Source organism: Dreissena polymorpha, chromosome 1 (assembly GCF_020536995.1).
Source record: "Dreissena polymorpha isolate Duluth1 chromosome 1, UMN_Dpol_1.0, whole genome shotgun sequence".
NCBI lineage: Eukaryota > Metazoa > Mollusca > Bivalvia > Myida > Dreissenidae > Dreissena > Dreissena polymorpha.
In genome coordinates, this window is record NC_068355.1 from 65,219,166 (window position 1) to 65,237,998 (window position 18,833).

Genomic DNA, 18,833 nt, shown 5'->3' on the forward strand with positions numbered 1-18,833 from the left:
AGGAATTTCTGTAAGAAATATAAAAAATATAGAAATAAATATACTAGACATACCTAATTTTGGAAATAAATTGATCCAATTAAGAAGGATGGGAGAGTCCACTAGGCATGAATGGGTAAAGACATTGAATGTTGACTCACATACAGACCATAATCCCTTGTCACCCATTGCTTCCTAAGTCCATGTTAAAACACGAGGTGTTGACTCTCATGTAAAAGACTAACAAAACAGTAGCGTCGAATAATGTTTAGCTTGACAGCTTTATGATTTCAATGTCAATTACGCACTAGTGTTTGGAAAACCATATTACATTTGTTATTTAAAGTTTTTGCTTCGTTTTGAAAAAAAATGTTGCAAAAATCTGTAAACCATGCGTACCAATACATCGTTCTGTATGTATCCTGTAGCAAATCAATGACTGACACTACAAACAAGGCAACCGCTACATCAGTGGCTATTTTAACAAAATATTATTGTGAAACACGTATTGCTAAAAACCAACACCAATATATCTTCAAACACCTTTTCTTTAGCTAAACATTATATGTAATAGCGCACACACAATTAAAGTTTTCATTATTTTTTATTTAACAGATTTCCCGTATACCAATGGCGCTAAATCAGCAATTCATGTTGCTTGGTACTTTTCATAATATGTTAGATTCAAGTGCAAAGCTATATATTTAGACGTAAGAACTGCCGGGTTGTATGAATATAAGATGTTTTATCTATTTTGGTGACAGTATTTTAGAGTTATAAGATGTTGTATACTAATTTCCTTGTTTTTTTATATATGGTATGTACACTTTGTACTTGGTCCGTTTAGTGCAACGCTCATGTTTGTTTAGTTATCCAATAAAAGCTTTAGACTAAGGAACTACTCGATATTTAATTTTGACGTTTTCGAAGTGCACAAAGACTGTATCACATACACGTTAACAGTTTTATAATGATAAGTTTTTATAATAATAGGGGCAAAACGTAGACTTTATATATGCATTGAATACAACAACAACAATAAAATAACACCACCGTGTGGAAAAAAACAGCAGCAGGAACACCATCACTCTTTAGAGTGCTGGAACCGAATTTTGAAGGCCTTTGCAAACAGTCTGGATCCAGATAAGACGCCACAGAACGTGGCGTCTCATCTGGATCCAAACTGTGTGCTATTCTGATAGTATTCTTTGAAAAATTCGAAAAAAATGATAATTTTAGAAATTCAGCAGACGACATTTTAGAAGACAACAAATTTCCCAGCATGCAAATGGTTAAAGCGAAGACTGAGACCCAATACAACACACTGCACAACAGCAATAATCTATGAGTTAATAATACTAATCCTATTTGATAATTATCAAGATATGATGGAAAATATAAAGCTCACTAATTTGTAACCCTGTCAACTGTTCATTACTATTAATGACCAAAATAATGTTGAACAAATCACTGAGCGGGAAGACATTAGTAGTAGTATTGCGCAATAGTTAATAAAATTATAGGATGAAGTTTTAATTGCGATATGACACGCGGGATAACATCTTCACGGGGATACCTCGGGTCATAAACACGAGGTGCTTGTGAAAATTAGGGACCAGTGACATGTCTGTGACCCCTCGCCTTAAGACAACATATAATGTAATACGAAGTGATCTAGGTGCACCTTTATTATGCACGTTGATCCTTTAGAAAGCAAATGGCCGCACTGGCTTACTTCCATCTTTTGTAAATACATTGAAACGTTTTAACAAAAAAGGCATACAATTGATCCGAGCATTAAACTATATAAGCATAAATCATGTCGTGTGTTGTTATGCTGGAAAGTAAATCAGCTGTATATATTACGATCTTTTTACAGAAAGTAAATTCTTCAATTAATAGTTGCAAGAATACGTTCAAATGGCATTCCGTTTTTTTAATTCTTGACTTTTGCCTTCTCTCTATACTATCTTCATATGCATATGCGTTGTATTCCGTATTGCTTTTCTATAAATTTTCGTGAACTCGTTCATTCATTTAAAATGCTGAGTTTTCAGGATATGCTTCTTCTGAAACAATGTCAAGGCAGGTAATTAATATTAAGTTACCATCAAGGTGTTAAAAGGTTATGCAAAGAGGACTTGCTTTTTATCTTCAGATAATTTTTGTTATATAAGGACACTCTCCACGACTGTCGTTCCTTGCTATCACATTCAATCTCTGTCATCACAAGAAAATCTGACCAGATTTGGTAGGATTGTATTTTTTGTTTGAGTATTATATTATAAAAAATAGTACTAATTTCTTTTTAAATTTGATTTTTTTTTATAAAATTAGATTCACAAGAATTGTTTTTACCTAAATTAAAATGCAAGATTTTTTTTATTGAACCACGTGGCTAGGCTATCATCACGTGGTTGGTTATGAAGACAGGATTTGATCCAGCTATGCTGGTTCAGTCAAAACTCTGCGCGAAGGTTGATATACATATGTTATGATACGAAATTTTAATTGAAAACACATTAACTTAAAAAAAATAATCGTTTTTTTTTATTTACTAAATGAATATACAAACTATTATAAATATTATTATTAAATAATAATAATAATAATAATAATAATAATAATAATAATAATAAATAATAATAATAATAATAATAATAATAATAATAATAATAATAATAATAATAACAATGATAATAATAATAATGATAATAATAATAATAATAATAATAATAATAATAATAATAATAATAATTATTATTATTATTATTATGAAATGCAACCCAAAAGTAAGTCGGACCATGAACTGTGTACCGAGATGTTATCTCAAAAAGACCCATTTCAACTGTCAAGTTTAGAGACAATTGACTCATACAATCGCGCTCTTACATCTTGTATAGAAAGACACTTCCATTAGAAAAAATATTTACATTAATCATTGATTATATTTTTTTACATCTTATGCTTCGAATCGCATGATATTCGGTGATAATTATTCATATTGTTCGATGCGCAACTGAATAATCTGTATAATTTAAATATATAATGATACTAAAGAAAAATCATCAGGAGGAAAATATTGTATGAACACCCGCATATCTTTAATTTAAGGCGACTAACCTAGTGTATCTTTTGTTAGATTTGTTAACACATCTTTAGTTATTATAACTACAATGGCATTTTAGCTTCGTCATTCGAAAATGGGTCTAACGGTCTGGAGTTACGCTTGCGACACATGACATAAGTACAATTTTCGCATTACGCGGCTCATTTAAAGTTAACCAAGAAGGATTTGCACGATTTTATGAAGCACGTCATTCCCCATAGGCTAAACAACAACAACTAAAACAACAATGTATTAGCTCTTAAGCATACACTTGCTTGTTAGCCAAATAAAATATTTACAAGTGTAATGGCATGCTGGTGCAGAATCAACGGGGATTTTAGGGGCTTACATACGGGCACGACAGAATGTAAACACACCGTTAAGAACTTTATTTTTGCATATATCTCAAGTTATTGAAATACATTTGCACACACCTTTAGTGTATCAAAGACAGTTTTTATTGCAGTTTGTGCCGATATCCTAAGGTATAAGAATAAATCCTTGAGTACGTTTGAAATCGGTGACAAAATTTCACGTTGCCTTGAAGCATAACCGTATACATGAATGCAGCAAAAATATACTTTTTGAACAAGAACACACGCTTATTAAATGAAGTAATTCTGATGTTTTTCACATTTGCCACAAGCAGCATACAAATCTGTCTTTTATGCACCAGTTGAAATTCTTAAGAAAAAATGTTTTGTCAGTATGTTTACATCCATTAACGTTTAATTGGGAACCCCACAAAGTAATGTAATCCTGCACCCTGGGCATGGATGATACTAATTATGAAAATTAGGTAAAATTGATGATGAAAACGATGATGACGATGATAATGATGATGATGATGATGATGATGACGATGATGATGATGATGATGATTCGGAAGAAGAAGAGAAAGAAGAAGATGTTGATGATGATGATGGTGGTGGTGGTGGTTTTGGTGTTTGCGATAGTGGTGGTGGTGGTGGTGAAGAATATTATGAAATAGATAATGATGATGATGATGATGATGATGATGATGATGATGATGATGATGATGATGATGATGATGATGATAATGATCACGGGGCTTAAGTCAATACTTTCCCATTTGAAACAAACACGATGACGATGTGTGTGTTCGTTAGTTCTAACTTATTGGGAAAAAAGCACTGAACTTACGTCAATACTATCCCATTGCAAACAAACACGAAAATGACGTGAATACTAACCGTTTGAAACAAACAAGATGCATTTGTTAAACCTTGCCCATTGGAACCAACACGATGAGTGCGTCAATCCTTAAATGGTGGAACAGACGATTTGAACCCTGCAAAACATAGTTTACTATACCATACGCATCAACTCATAAGAGGAAGTACGTTCCAAGCTAATGCCACATATTTGCAAAGTCAAGATACATATTTAGAAATGGTGCGCATAATGCGGGAGTTTTTATTGTTCAATGCGTAAGTGATTCTCTATTGGCAACAGCTTTTGACTCTAAGACCTCTTCATTGTCAACATTTGAGACCCATCATATTAAGTGTATTAAAATTGTCCTGAAAAATACTCGAGTACAAATACAAAGTCAAGTGGCTGTTGAATTCGGAATCACGCAAAAAGATCAAATTCGTACAGTCACCGACTGTTATTCATGAAGAGCGACGCTTGGGATGAATATATTTATACTATGTAAGTATTTTTATTCATATTTATATTTATTTATTTTTATTTGTCTAGTTCGTTTTTTGTGTAACTGTACATGTATAGCTCAAACATAATGTTCAGGAACGTTGTGTTCATCTATATAACTGCTGCGTTGACATTCGGCGAATGTTTTCCTTATTTGATGCAAAGCATGTGTTTTATTTATAAGTACAGTTATTATTGTTTCGTACATGTTTTTAATTTAACAGCAAACATTTTATATAATGAGCTTTTTTAAATGATCATTTATTTTAATTTCACGAAATTGTGTTCAAATGATAACTTGTAAACAATATGTTAATGCTCAATATTGTTTTCTGTGTTCACTATGAAATATTTGTTCTATTTAAAAATCATTATCATTGATTATTCAACTTAATGATTGGAATATGAATTTTAACTAAAAAGCATTATGCACCAAAGCACCGGTTTGTCATGTTGCCTTCGGCATTTTAGCTGCAGATGACAGCAAAGGTGTGCCGCTTCAAATGATTATTTGTCAGTCATGTAAACCATAAATCAATATTGAACCGGGAATAACAAAACGATTGATTTTAACATAAATGTTTGTAAATACCGTCAACATATGTAAAACGTTAACAATCATCAGTTTAGATATCAATAAAAATGTAATACTTTTTTTGAAGAATTTGAATGTTTTTGCGTGTTATATACAGTGCAGTTACTTGCTGGCAATCACGATTTTATATTCATACTTTTTTGCTTTGCATAACAATATAAGATGTAAAAATTTAAATGGGTTATTACTTTTGTTGATATCAAGAATTATTTAATGATTTATTTTATTTACGAATGATTTTAACAATTATTGAAATGTATAACTTTTTAAAGACACATGTATCGTTACAAATGAGCCGTGTTCTGTGAAAATGGGGTTTATTGCATGTGTTTAAAGTGTCGTCCCATATAAGCCTGTGCAGTTCGCACAAGCTAATCAGGGACGACAATTTACGCTTTTAGGATATTGTTTGTTTAAAGAAAGTCTCTTCTTAGCAAAAATCCAATTTAGAAGGAAAGTGTCGACCCGTATTAGCCTGTGTCAACTTCACATGCTAATCTTTGGACAAAACTTTACGCGATTGCATGAAACCCCCTTTTCACAGAGCGCGACTCAAATCCTTCTCAAACCGTTCCCATATTTTACATGCAATACAACGTAACTTCTTATTATCACGTCCATAGAGAATACTAGGTTAGCGTTAAATACAGAGAAGTTTATGTTGCGAGGCTTAGAACGCCGGAAGCGCGAGCCTTGGCGAGCGCTTTCGGTGTTCGAGCCGAGCAACATAAACTTCTCTGTATTCAACGCTAATCCTAGTATTCTATTTATCCCATTTGATTTTTTCAACGTGACATTTAACATAAATAGATCTAATAACCTTAACAATAATTTTAATTCAGTCATAAAAGCGCTTAAAATCTAACAAATGTAACCATGCGTAGTGATATACATGTATTTGTTCTGGTACGCAAAATAGTCTTTAAAAAATTCACACACAAACTGTAAAACAAGTAAAAATATCACCATATGCCTACATTCTATTTTACGCAGTATGCGAATTTTAACACAGTACGACCTCGAAAAGAAGATTTTACTTTACTATAATTTATTTTATTTACGAAAGAAAATTATCAAAATCCAATATGGCGGCCATTACTCCTGACAAAATGCTGTCGATGTCAACATACATGTAGGACTACACCATCGACGACCTAGTTCTGGCTACCATAACTTTAAATGTCGCTTTTTATGATTTTTGACTGGCGCGACTTTGTACAGGTCTGTCAATACTAAATAAACTGTACGCTGAAGTTTCTTTAGCTATCGAAAACCTTGACAATTTTGACAGACAATTGCAGCGACTGACACTTTATTTGACAAAATATACAGGGCAATACGTTTTCCGACTTCGGACGACGAACTTAAGGACGCGCAGAACGTGTTTTTTATATAATGTTATGGGAATGCCGTGTGTGATCCGATGCATCAATGGCGCCCATGTTAAAATCATTTCCCCGAGAACAGGGAACGACAAAAGTACAAACAAAAATCAAAACATTTAAGAACTAGTATCTTACCTTTAATTATCCTTTAAAATCCATCTTATAATCCATTTAACTCAATAATTGACGATTTTGCATCTAGGGTCTTTAATAATTATTTTAGCATAAAAATAAGGACCCTTATGCCATTCCATCACTTTATTCAAATGAGTTTATGAACGCGATAAACTTTCTTCTTCGTCACACGCTACGTCATGTACTCTACATTACTGCTGTTCAAATGAACCGGAGCAGTTTATCTAATAATAGCCGTTGGTAAACTCGGTTGCATTTGCAGATTTCTGCATACAAACATAATTATGTTTAAACTTGCACAATGTTTTATTTATCTATGGTAAATGCCCTTAATGTACGAGAAAATAATCTAATATATAAATACACAAAGAATGGAAAACATTCCAGTACACAACAGATAAATGAGTACAAAATACCCGTGTATAAAATGGGACGTTCCCAATTCCAGTGTGGTGCTATTTTTACTATCTTATACTTTACACAGCTCTATGCCTAACGTGAATTAAATAGGAACGCAAACATAGCAGATTATTCATGAACTGTGCGATATGTGTATGGCTTGTTGTACATTCTTAATATTTAAGTTGAATGTCAAAAGTATATGCTTTGGTTATAAACAATGCACATTACACGAAATAAGGAAAATGTGATCAATTGACAATTCAGAAAGTTCGACATACAGTACATGTAGAAAACATGTGAAATAAGTTTATAATAAATCGTCAAAACAATGGGGAAAATGACGCAATAAGTATGTCATTTTATAATTCCATCAATCAGCTGATTCATTTTACGGATGGCGAAAAATTATGTCATATGACTATATTTCAAGGTTGAAGGTCGTATAATTTTGAAGCTTAAGTTTTGTCGACTTTGTTTCTTATGGAAAATCATTCAGTGGTAAAGACTAAAGTAAATATAAATAAAAAAAATAACAAAACAAAAATCGTGTTATTTTATATATTATTTCAGCATTTCTTTTGGTGAATATGTCATAAATATATATTTCTGCAAAATATGCACATTTTCTTCTAATGGGTGACCTTAAAATTCGATAAATTAACCAAACAATATCGACCTAATTTTAGCGCATATCGCATGACGTCATTTAAAAAGTAGTCCGTGCACGCGATAGGTATATTCCACAGTGTTGAATACAAGCAAGTATATTCCACAACGTGTTATACCGTCAATGTCGCGGTGAAAATGGGATAAAATGCAATACAAATTAAAGATGTCAGGAAAGATGCTAATTAAATGCCGTTTGCATGTTTTTATATCGGCCTCATAGGTATTTCTATGTTGATGCCTATTAACACTTCTGCTTGTATATTATATTATCACAATAGTTCACAATGGTTTTGAGTGAGGTGGCGTTACCTTATCGTTAAATGGAATAAGTTTGGATTTATACAATTTTATTCGTGAGTTTTGCTCTGTTTTTTTTGCTGCCCAGTTTATTTTTCATATAAGAACGATAGTGTTATATCAGTGCCCACCAAGGTTATATGGTTTATCTGTAGACGCCCGATACGCGTGATATAAGCCGGTATCTGCGAAAAGAGGTCTTAACGTATGGGTGTTAAGTGTCGTCCAAGTTCACCTGTACTGGCCGAAAATGCATAAAGCCGGGTTTGTCCAGAGCTCGGCTCATATATTTTTATATATGTTTGCTCCAAGTTTACCATGCCTACTTAAGAGCATGAACATACCTTCCATACCGTGGGTTCATATATTTCTATATATGCTTGCTCCAAGTTTACCATGCCTACTTAAAGAGCATGAACATACCTTCCATACCGTGGGCTCATATATTTCTATATATGCTTGCTCCAAGTTTACCATGCCTACTTAAAGAGCATGAACATACCTTCCATACCGTGGGCTCATATATTTCTATATATGTTTGCTCCAAGTTTACCATGCCCACTTAAAGAGCATGAACATACCTTCCATAACGTGGGCTCATATATTTCTATATATGTTTGCTCCAAGTTTACCATGCCTACTTAAAGAGCATGAACATACCTTCCATACCGTGGGCTCATATATTTCTATATTTTGCTCCAAGTTTACCATGCCCACTTAAAGAGGATGAACATACCTTCCATACCGTGGGCTCATATATTTCTATATATGTTTGCTCCAAGTTTACCATGCCTACTTAAAGAGCAGGAACATACCTTCCATACCATGGGCTGATATATTTTTTTCATTGAATGACTGGATGATTTATGTTACTAATTCGGGTGAGTTTCAATTTAAAAGAAATACATGTATATACTTATTCAAGTTTTTCTGAATGAATAAGCAACCCGAGGAAACACCGAAATGCTTATGAAACAAATCGCAAAAGCATTATTTTAAATAAATTACAATATTTAGATAATGCTATTCTCGAAACTCGCTTTCGACATAAGAAACCTGTTATTTCGGACGAGTGCTTAGTTTCGAAGACAGTGACAGCCATGTGGATGCAATCTTGCCCATGCCGAAGGCGCTACAAGATCGAATGACAGCAAAGGTGGACCGCTGTGCGCTACAAGATCGAATGACAGCAAAGGTGGACCGCTGTTAAAAGATAATTTGTCAATCATGTAAACCATAAATCAATATTGAACGGTACGGCAAATAAACACCGTGTTCTGATAGTGTACATGTTATCAATTATAACATTAATTGATACATTTATCAAAACAAATTGGCATTATAAACAAATAGTTTTGCTTTGAAGAACCGATGAAGAAACAATATGCAGGACAGATTACATAATATGAGCTCGAGTTCTGAATATTTTAACACAAAACATACGCAACAAACCCATGGATACATATTTTTTATAAAATATTCCTGCAAAAAGTCAGATTAAAAATAAAATAAACTAATACTAATTTCAATTCTAATAATACTTATACTTATAATAATAATAAAGGTTCTGATTATGATAACGATAATTCGTGTTTATTATAATAATAATAATAATAATAATAATAATAATAATAATAATAATAATAATAATAATAACAATAATAATATTAATAATAATAATAATAATAACAATAATAATAATAATAAAAATAATAATAAAAATAATAGTAATAGTAATAATAATATCATCATCATCATCATCATCATCATCATCATCATCATCATCATCATCATCATCATCATCATCATCTTATTATTATTATTATTATTATTATTATTATTATTATTATTATTATTATTATTATAAAAGCATGCTGTTTCTCGTTTAAATTAAACTGCATTAATTCTTCTATAGTTGGGATTTGGCATTGACAAACGGATAACTGTTGATTTTTAAACTACTTCATATATTGGTATCATAAGGTCCAATGTAACATTATAATGTATCATAACTTATAGCACATGAACATTTCTTTTTGTATATTTGTAATATACAATGTTCAAGTCCCCAATATTTGACTAAGAAATGTTCAAACAAGCGGCTGCCAGTGAACATTACAAATAATTGACGTGTTAACATATTCTGTCCATTACACTGTTGTAGGAGATAAGCCCCTGCTGGCGTATTCTTGCAATCAGGGGACACGCATGTCCACTCCTACAAACACTGACCTCTAAACAGCCCCTTAGGGCGTCCGCAGGCTCACTGCTCATATACGATATTCCTCTGGGGGTAATTCAGTTCAATTACTATCTTTATTGATTTCATCTGTCAACTTTTGATCGATCTTATATTTGAGTATATCACAACGGTTAAATTTAAGTTCAAATTGATTGGCAACTTTTAAATCCCTCCCTCTTTCTGCCCGAGGGTCCATGAGCTGTACACACAGTCCAATCTTCGTATATAATCATGTAACCCGCGACAGAGCTTTCATAAAACTGATTTGAAACGGAAAAGTTAATTTAATTTATATAAGAAGGAAACTTGTGAGAAAATTTTAATTTAGTATTTCCTGAAAGGATTTCCTCATGGTTTATTCGGAATCGTTGGACACTGATTCAGGTATTTAATAACATATTTTCTCTTTGAAGGGTCTCGAGATTAAAGTAATTTTCCTTCAAACTATAGCTATAAGTTGATAATCGAAATTTTCTGTTAATAAGCGTTTAAAGACATAACGCCCCCGTCAAGTTTCGATATCTAGTATCTCCTTAATAAACTATTTATAATTTTGTTTTTAAAATAAGTTATACTAATAATTAATAAGTTATTGTAATTAAACACAGCACAATTTTGAATCCTTTTCCAACAACGAGCGCAAATTCCTAATGAGTGATACAATAGTCAGTTCATGTATATTTTTAATTTTTTAAAGTACCATCCCTAAAATTCACAGTATGGACTATTCGAGTCCCATGGCAGTTTTCGACAAGCGTACTTTTTCGTTTACTTTTTATCTCAACACTTTTGCATGCCTTTCTTACTTTCTTTTATTTGTTTTATTTTTACTTTTTTTGCGGTATGGATATGTATGCTTTTTAATAAGCTTGTATTCATCTTTTTATTTAAATAAAAACATGCCTATATGGGATTTGTGCCTATATTGTAACACTTTCTTTCAATTTCTTATTCCTAATTTTGAACATCATTCGGTTAATCTAAAAAATCGAAATATTTCTCATATTAAACTAAATTTAATAAAATTTGTGTACTCCGTGTTTCACTTATTCAACTCAATCGATTTAAAATATCGATTAAAAGGCTATTCATCACTAAACGCCTTTCCTTATTTGGGAATAAGAAATTAAACCTAAACCAGGTTACACGGTATTTGATACTTTCAGCTATTGCTGATCAGTCGGACCTTTTCTACCTCGTGGACAGTGTTTTAGATGAAATCGAGCAAGCTAAGGCTAAGAAAGCCGACACCGACGATTTGCTGCCGGCAGCAGCTGAAGAACTTTTTGTAAGATTCTATTGTATTGGTGCATGTTTTTTTATGTTTTCATTGGCATGATTGCGGTCAGTGTTTATTTATTTATTCTTTAATTTGGTGATATTTGGAAGTATATGTGTTGCGTGTTTTCCTACAATAACATGAAACAAAGTACGTCTGTACTATTTCCATATGTTAAGGAGTCCGATCGATTTGTACTTGCAGATTCCTGATATGATGAACCAATTTGAAGCCGGTTTTGGTCTTTGCGGAAGTGACCTTCGTAGCCAATATGGCTCTTTTTTTGATGCCCCAATGTCTCAAATTAGTCCGTATCCCCAGCAGGCATACATGTCCCCGCCAAACGCACACAGTTCATGCAATAGCTCCATCGATGATATTATCGATGAAAACGATGACGAAATCGATGACGAGTACCTGAAATTTGTTGAAAAGAATGACGGCGTATGTGCGAGATTGCCACCACAAAACGCGTACATGGAGTCCCATAATTCATCAAATACCTTAACTTCACCGTCCAACTTAACTTGCGGGATACAATCATCAGCGTATGCTCTGTCTGCACAACAGCAGCAACAACAACAACAGCAGCATCAACAACATTCCGGGGGCTGCGATGATGTATCCATAGCAACCGTCGAGTCATCAGTCGAAATTAAAAAAGAAATTCATAACAACTTCTCAGATCTCATTCAGCTTCCGGATATAAAACATCACGGGCCCATCGCCAGTAATCAAATGCATCAGTACCGGGGAACAGCTTTCTTTGACGAAAGTTCTTGTGGTAAGTTTTAGAAAAAAACGATGTAATCAAGTTGTGCTTATCCTAAATTTTGACATAATAACAAAAAAGTAATGGTATACTTTTAGGTTTAAATGAAGTTAATTACTTTAATTTATCCGTAGCAGCTACCACGGAAGTATCGTTTACAATATATTTTCAGATTGCGCTACTTTATAATTGGTTATAACTACTAAGTATTTAAGTTATGGATCAAGGAAGTGACTTTAGAAAAGTTGATTTATTGAATGGGTTATTTATAATGTTTACAAGTAGACTACAACTTATATGTCACAGAAAACCCATTTTGTTCACAGTTAAACTTAAAACACGCTCGAGCAGTTTATCCGGTATTTTCTATACAAAACACAAATTGATAACAACATGCTTTTGGAACTTACAAAACGAAAAGATACACAGCAAATTTGTTGCTTCTTCACAGAAACAACACATTCAGAGTGCATGAGTTGGACCCTAAAGCATCCGGAGAGCTGGTGCCCAATGGATGTGCTGGACTGGCTCTACTGGTCCGCTGAGAACTACGAGATCGACTGCTCCGTGTTGAGGGGAGAGGCATTCCGAATGATAACCGGCGAGCAATTGTGTCAGATGACCGTGCATGATTTCACGTTACTCGAGCCGACGTTTGGACCTCTTCTGCACCGCTTGTTCAGAGAACAGTTACAATGTGGTAAGGGAAAATGAATGGATGCATGAAAAAATGAATGAATGAAAGCAAGAATGAATGAATGAGTGAGTGAGTGTGTTGCATATTGTCTGACTAAATAAATACAACATGAATAGTAAACAAATATGAATAAATAAATAAATAAATAAATAAATAAATAAATAAATAAATAAATAAATTTATTAATTAATTAATGTTAATATTTATTTTCTTAATATACGCGTACACCATTTATTCATTATTGTTTACAGCCAATTTTTCTCCTGCGACATCATCGAAATCCGGGTACCACGCGGTTTCCTCGCGCGCCAGGGATTCTCATGGTTACAGTTACCAGGAAGCGAGTCCTGTCGACCGCAACACAAGCTTCCTGTCCGACAATGCCGGATGTGCGAGCCCCAGTAGTGGGTCCGAACACACGAGCCCCGAGTCGTACCGACAGTACCACCAACCTCGCGATGCCTTATTCGACTATGGTAAGCGCCGTAGGCAGATTTTGATTCAAACGTTAATTTATTAATGTATACTAATTTATATGATATTTAACTTTTACAATGATGTAATAAAATTGATCGAGATATATGATGCACCATAATGTTATTATTATTATTTTCATTTTGCTTATTGGGTACAGACACTTTTTTTTAAATACATGTATCTAAAATTGTATATTTAGTAGTAGTCTAAATTTATTTTACCGGTACAGGTATTTACATGAGCGCCGGCCACCCACAGACACAAACAGACGCCCAAGACTGTCTTACTCCCGAGGGAAACAACAGTTTTGCGATTCCCCCCGCCGCACACATGAACTACGCATTCGCCTACGACACATATTCATCCACACCGCGCTCCATCTTCAACCCCATATCGAAGGCCGATGCGCGGGAGAAATACTCAAGCAGCCCCGTGCCGCGCCGGAAACCTGGCCGGCCCCGCATTAAGAGCATTCCCACTGAAGAAGAGATAAGGGCACAGCGAGAAAAGAAAAGTACGCATGAAGTGTTCATATAAGGAAAATTTAAAATACATATTGAATATTTTGTATTGTTGACTCATATACTATTTGTACCGAACTATACATGTTTAACAAATCGTATGCTATAAGATACGGATAAGTTTGATTGCCTATAGTATAATATATATATATATATATATATATATATATATATATATATATATATATATATATATATATATATATATATATATATATATATATATACAGAGATAAACAGTGCATAGTTTCACTTAATAAACGTGTCAAACATGATTTACAAACCAATCTAAAACCCACACTGCAATGATTATTCATATGTCTGATTATTAATAAAAAGGAACTTGATATATGTCTCGCACTGCAGGAAAATGGGGCTTAATGCCTGTACGTCGAGATTTGTCCCGGATTGGCCTGTGTAGTCAGTAGAGGCTAATTAGAGACGCAAATTTCCGTATAGACTTGATTGTGTTTTTGAGAGACGTCATTTAAAGAATACTTCCATAAAGGGTTAGGGCAGCACAGGCTAATCTGGGATGCCAACTCACGCACATGTTTTAAGCCCTGTTTTTCCAGAGCGCTGATCACTTTTTAATGTACTTAAAAATGACACACTACATTAAATTTGGCACACGCACTTTTCTTTTATTGATAATATTCATTCATCAATATATTATCGATTCTCAAAGCCGTTGCTTCTCTTACATAGTCAAGAGCCAGCACCTATGGGAGTTCATCTACGACATGCTGAACAACCCGCTGTACAACCCGCAGATCCTCAAGTGGGAGCAACAGGAGGAGGGCGTCTTCCGGTTCGTCCAATCCGAGGCTGTGGCGCAGCTCTGGGGGACTCTCAAGAGCAATGACAACATGACTTACGAGAAGCTCAGTCGAGCCATGAGGTGAGGTTCCACTGATTGAGTTTGATTGCTGTTTTATATTATATTAGTTGTTGTTTGGTACGGATGTGTAAAGGGACTCCCTGTTGTGTGTGTACTTGACTTAAATAATTTAATAAGGTTTTGCCCTGACTAGAGGGAGAAATCTATCACCTATGTTATTTGAAAGTTAAGTTTTTATACGTTTATACGCACACACTTCCTATATTCTTGATGTATAACCGAAAACCCCATAGGCAATATTAACTATGAAATCGATATCTAAATACTCGCGCATGTATATACAAACAAATTTATTAGTCGAGTTTATTTAGAAACGATATGGTGGCCGGGCAGTAATCCTAAAATCCAATCAATAGAAATAAAATAAAGTACATGCAGGTGAAAACATGTTAATTTATATATTTTTCTGACTTTCAGACATTACTACAAGCGCGGTATTCTCGAGCGCGTGGAGGGGAGGCGACTCGTGTACAAGTTTTCCCGGGGGACGCTAGAGCGAATGAAGCAGCGGCAGTCCGGCGCGCACATGCTAGACGTTTTCTCTAGCAACGTTTTCTCTTCTGACAACCGCTTCTCAATGCCCTCCGTGTCGTCAGTGTCTTCATTTAACGTGCAACATTCTCATGCGCACGAAGCTTTTTTATGAAACGACCGTTTTTCGCATTAGCGTGGTGATTTTTTTTTGTCTGGCGAAACTACGCTTGGTATAATGATACCTTTTAAGTTTACAGTATCTAGTCTTTGTCATAGTTTTTATTTGTCAATTAAATACACTACACACAGCGAAAATAGGTGATGTGTGATATAGACAACAGCGTGCAATATTGCATTGGCGTGAACATTCATAAACTTTTGACATTGCATAATACTTATTGTTTGACGAGCTTCGATGATAGTGTTGTCTCAATTTTCACTCAGCATCGCTAAATATGCATATTTTTACTTTGTATTTTATTGACTCGAATTGTGTATTGTATAAACAACGAATTATTTTGTACATACGTAGATTAACGGACCAAAACTGTTCCGGATGAAATAAATGTGCTAATAAAACTATACTTTTGCGGAAATATGCGTGCATCATTGGTCAATCCGGTGTTAAAACAACCTCAAGCAATCAAAACAATTTGTAAAACAATTATAATTGACAATAGTTATTTATAACATCAGCCTGTATATAGTTTACGACGTTTTGCATCAGAAGACGATTTATTGCCTATGTCACGGATAATTCCTATATCACGATTGTCGTTTGCGATACCGATGTAACTCCAGTATGACCATGATGCCACGCTTGTACTTCCTGCAAACTCTCTTGTGATACCGATTGATCTTGACGTATATATCATACGCACTCATGTTCTTTATTTATTGTCGTGATATGATAAAGTTTGTATAATTTATGCAATAAAACACTCGAAACACGTCCCTGTCTTTTTGTATTCATATGCGTAGAAGGTTTTGAGAGCATAACATCCATGCGCTTCTGTGTGGCATGACGTCTGTGACTTTATCATGAAAAAACACAACACATTTGAGTGAGCAAGCATTCATGTAGTACTGTACACATATCCATCCATGTTATACTAAGACAATATACTTTTATGAGTTATAGAGGTTTCCAAAGTAAAGTTGCACATTTATGATAAAATCAAAGTAATGTACGGCCTAAATGGTTAATGCACAGGTGGTTAGCGTGTGGCTATGTTATTAATTAGTGAAATTATCATTTTGATTGATAAATAATCATGTTATAACGAAAAATAAACTTTTTGAAAAAGAAATTCACTATCAAATATATATATATATAAAACAAGGTATCCAACTCAAAATCACCCGAAACGGGGTGCATCGCTTTGAACGGTCATAACTTCATTACTTGTGCAGCGATTTTCACGATCTTGGTCTTATTCAACGCAGAAATGAATTTTCTTTCTGAAAATGTACATGTCTTGCAATATTTGACAAATGCTGGGTCAACTTTTAAGAAATAACACGATACACAACTCGCATGACGTACTTAACATCGATCAGATAGGTTAAATGAATGAAATCTTTACGGAGTAAAGGGCATTTTCCCTGCAAAGTTCACGGACCTCGATACCATAATTCAATGAAACGTATGAAAAAACATTCTTACCGTGCTTGCCGTTGCATTATGCATCAAAACTAACTGTCCAGTGCCGTTTGAAACCTTTGTTTACATGCATTTCAACTAACCGACATTTTAAACACACGAGTGAATTCATTGGTCCAATGCGAAGGAAAATTAGGGATGTCTAGTATATTTATTTCTATATTTAGAATATTTCTTACAGAAATTCCTTTAAGCAAAATGCGCAGACCCAGATGAGACGCCGAATCATGCGGCGTCTCATCTGGGTGTACGTTGTTAGCCAAGGCCTTTTTTCTAGACGCTAGGCATACATGGGTTAATGTAATCAGTACTTCTTCACTTATTCGGTTTGACTCGAGCCCAGTACGGAAACCAACATATGCATACTAGTAACGATATTTTAATTTAGTGATGCATACTGGTTTTTAAAAAGACCTTTTACTTTTCTTCGTTTGAAACGGGCACTTGGGCGGCTATGTCCGGAAAGATTTCCGTAGACGTTCGTATTAACTCCAAGATCGACTCAAAAGTTCCAAATACACCGTCATTCATCGACATAAATCTGAAATCAAAAACATGTCCGAAGTTTTCAATCAAATAAGGCTTTGATTTTCTATTTACTTGAAAAGTAAAAGTAAAAAAAAGTGTTGTTAAAGCGGGTATATACGATCTTGTCAAATATTTATTAATTAATATAAAATGTGTAAAAAACTTATTATACATATATTTCAATATAAACTAAAATAAAGGTTAAGAAGAACATGTGTCGAAAAATGCTAAATAAGCCAGATATTTAATTCTGAAATCGAAAAAGGCTGTACAGCCGAATTCGCCAGCATGTTTATCATGCATGTACGATGTGAATCTAAATTTAGTTTAACGGTTCATTTGAAATTCCTGCAGCGATATCGATTCATACGACACACGAACACTTACTAAAAAGACGAATGCATCGGTTATTGTAGGAAAATAATTACGAATTATCTTCGTCACAATCGGCTCGGGGCGCTAATTTGTATTTGCTGTATTTTATGAAATTCGTCTTAAATGTATCATTTTTCTTGCATATTGTGTGTTATTATAACATATTTGTATCAATATTTTACAATTCAGCACATATAAAAATCGTATACACCCGCTTTAAGAAAATCTTGAACCATCTTTAAAAATTTGGCTTTCAATTTTATTAACATGATCCTTTTTAAAGTTAATGCAACCAAAAAAGCAATTGCAATATATATTTACATATATTTATCAGCGCTTTATGAGGTATGTATTTGTTACTATGGGTTACATATAGTGTATTAAAACTTAAAGGAAACATAGCTTTTAACGTCCTATACGGAAGTGTTTAAAATCGACCAGGGCTGTCTGTTTTTGCACACGTGTGAAAGGCTACAAAAAATGTAATTGCTACAAATGGAAATTCCCACAAAATATAAATAGAAACAGGAAGTTAAAAGCGCTTCTTCAACATTATTGAATAACAAAACCATGACTTAATAAATTAAATATGTAAAACGTGTAGCCAATTTGTAAAACATGTAGCCAATTTGTAAAACGGTTAGCTAATCTAAATC

General features: G+C 33.8%; 1 protein-coding gene and 1 long non-coding RNA gene across 4 annotated transcripts in view; one reads left to right on the plus strand and one right to left on the minus strand.

Annotated features, from left to right (window-relative positions):
* The window catches only part of LOC127832677 (ETS-related transcription factor Elf-3-like), a 35,279-nt gene extending 18,716 nt beyond the window's left edge, over positions 1–16,563 (plus strand). For 2 of the 3 annotated variants that reach the window (XM_052358320.1, XM_052358312.1), the window contains exons 3-9: positions 11,657–11,778; positions 11,974–12,553; positions 12,993–13,241; positions 13,490–13,714; positions 13,945–14,229; positions 14,945–15,137; positions 15,555–16,563. In XM_052358320.1, coding sequence (XP_052214280.1) covers positions 11,983–12,553; positions 12,993–13,241; positions 13,490–13,714; positions 13,945–14,229; positions 14,945–15,137; positions 15,555–15,783 — 1,752 coding nt within the window. In that variant the 5' untranslated portion in view covers positions 11,657–11,778; positions 11,974–11,982 and the 3' untranslated portion in view covers positions 15,784–16,563. Of the gene's footprint in view, positions 1–4,635; positions 4,766–11,656; positions 11,779–11,973; positions 12,554–12,992; positions 13,242–13,489; positions 13,715–13,944; positions 14,230–14,944; positions 15,138–15,554 lie in introns of those variants that run through there. The other variant, XM_052358303.1, reaches the window with a different exon arrangement.
* Positions 1,934–6,996, minus strand: LOC127832693 (uncharacterized). The gene is made up of 3 exons (XR_008027064.1): positions 6,881–6,996; positions 4,303–4,400; positions 1,934–2,048 (listed from the first exon to the last, which is right to left on the minus strand). It is a non-coding gene; the product is annotated as an uncharacterized LOC127832693 (long non-coding RNA).
* Positions 16,564–18,833: the final 2,270 nt, after the last annotated feature.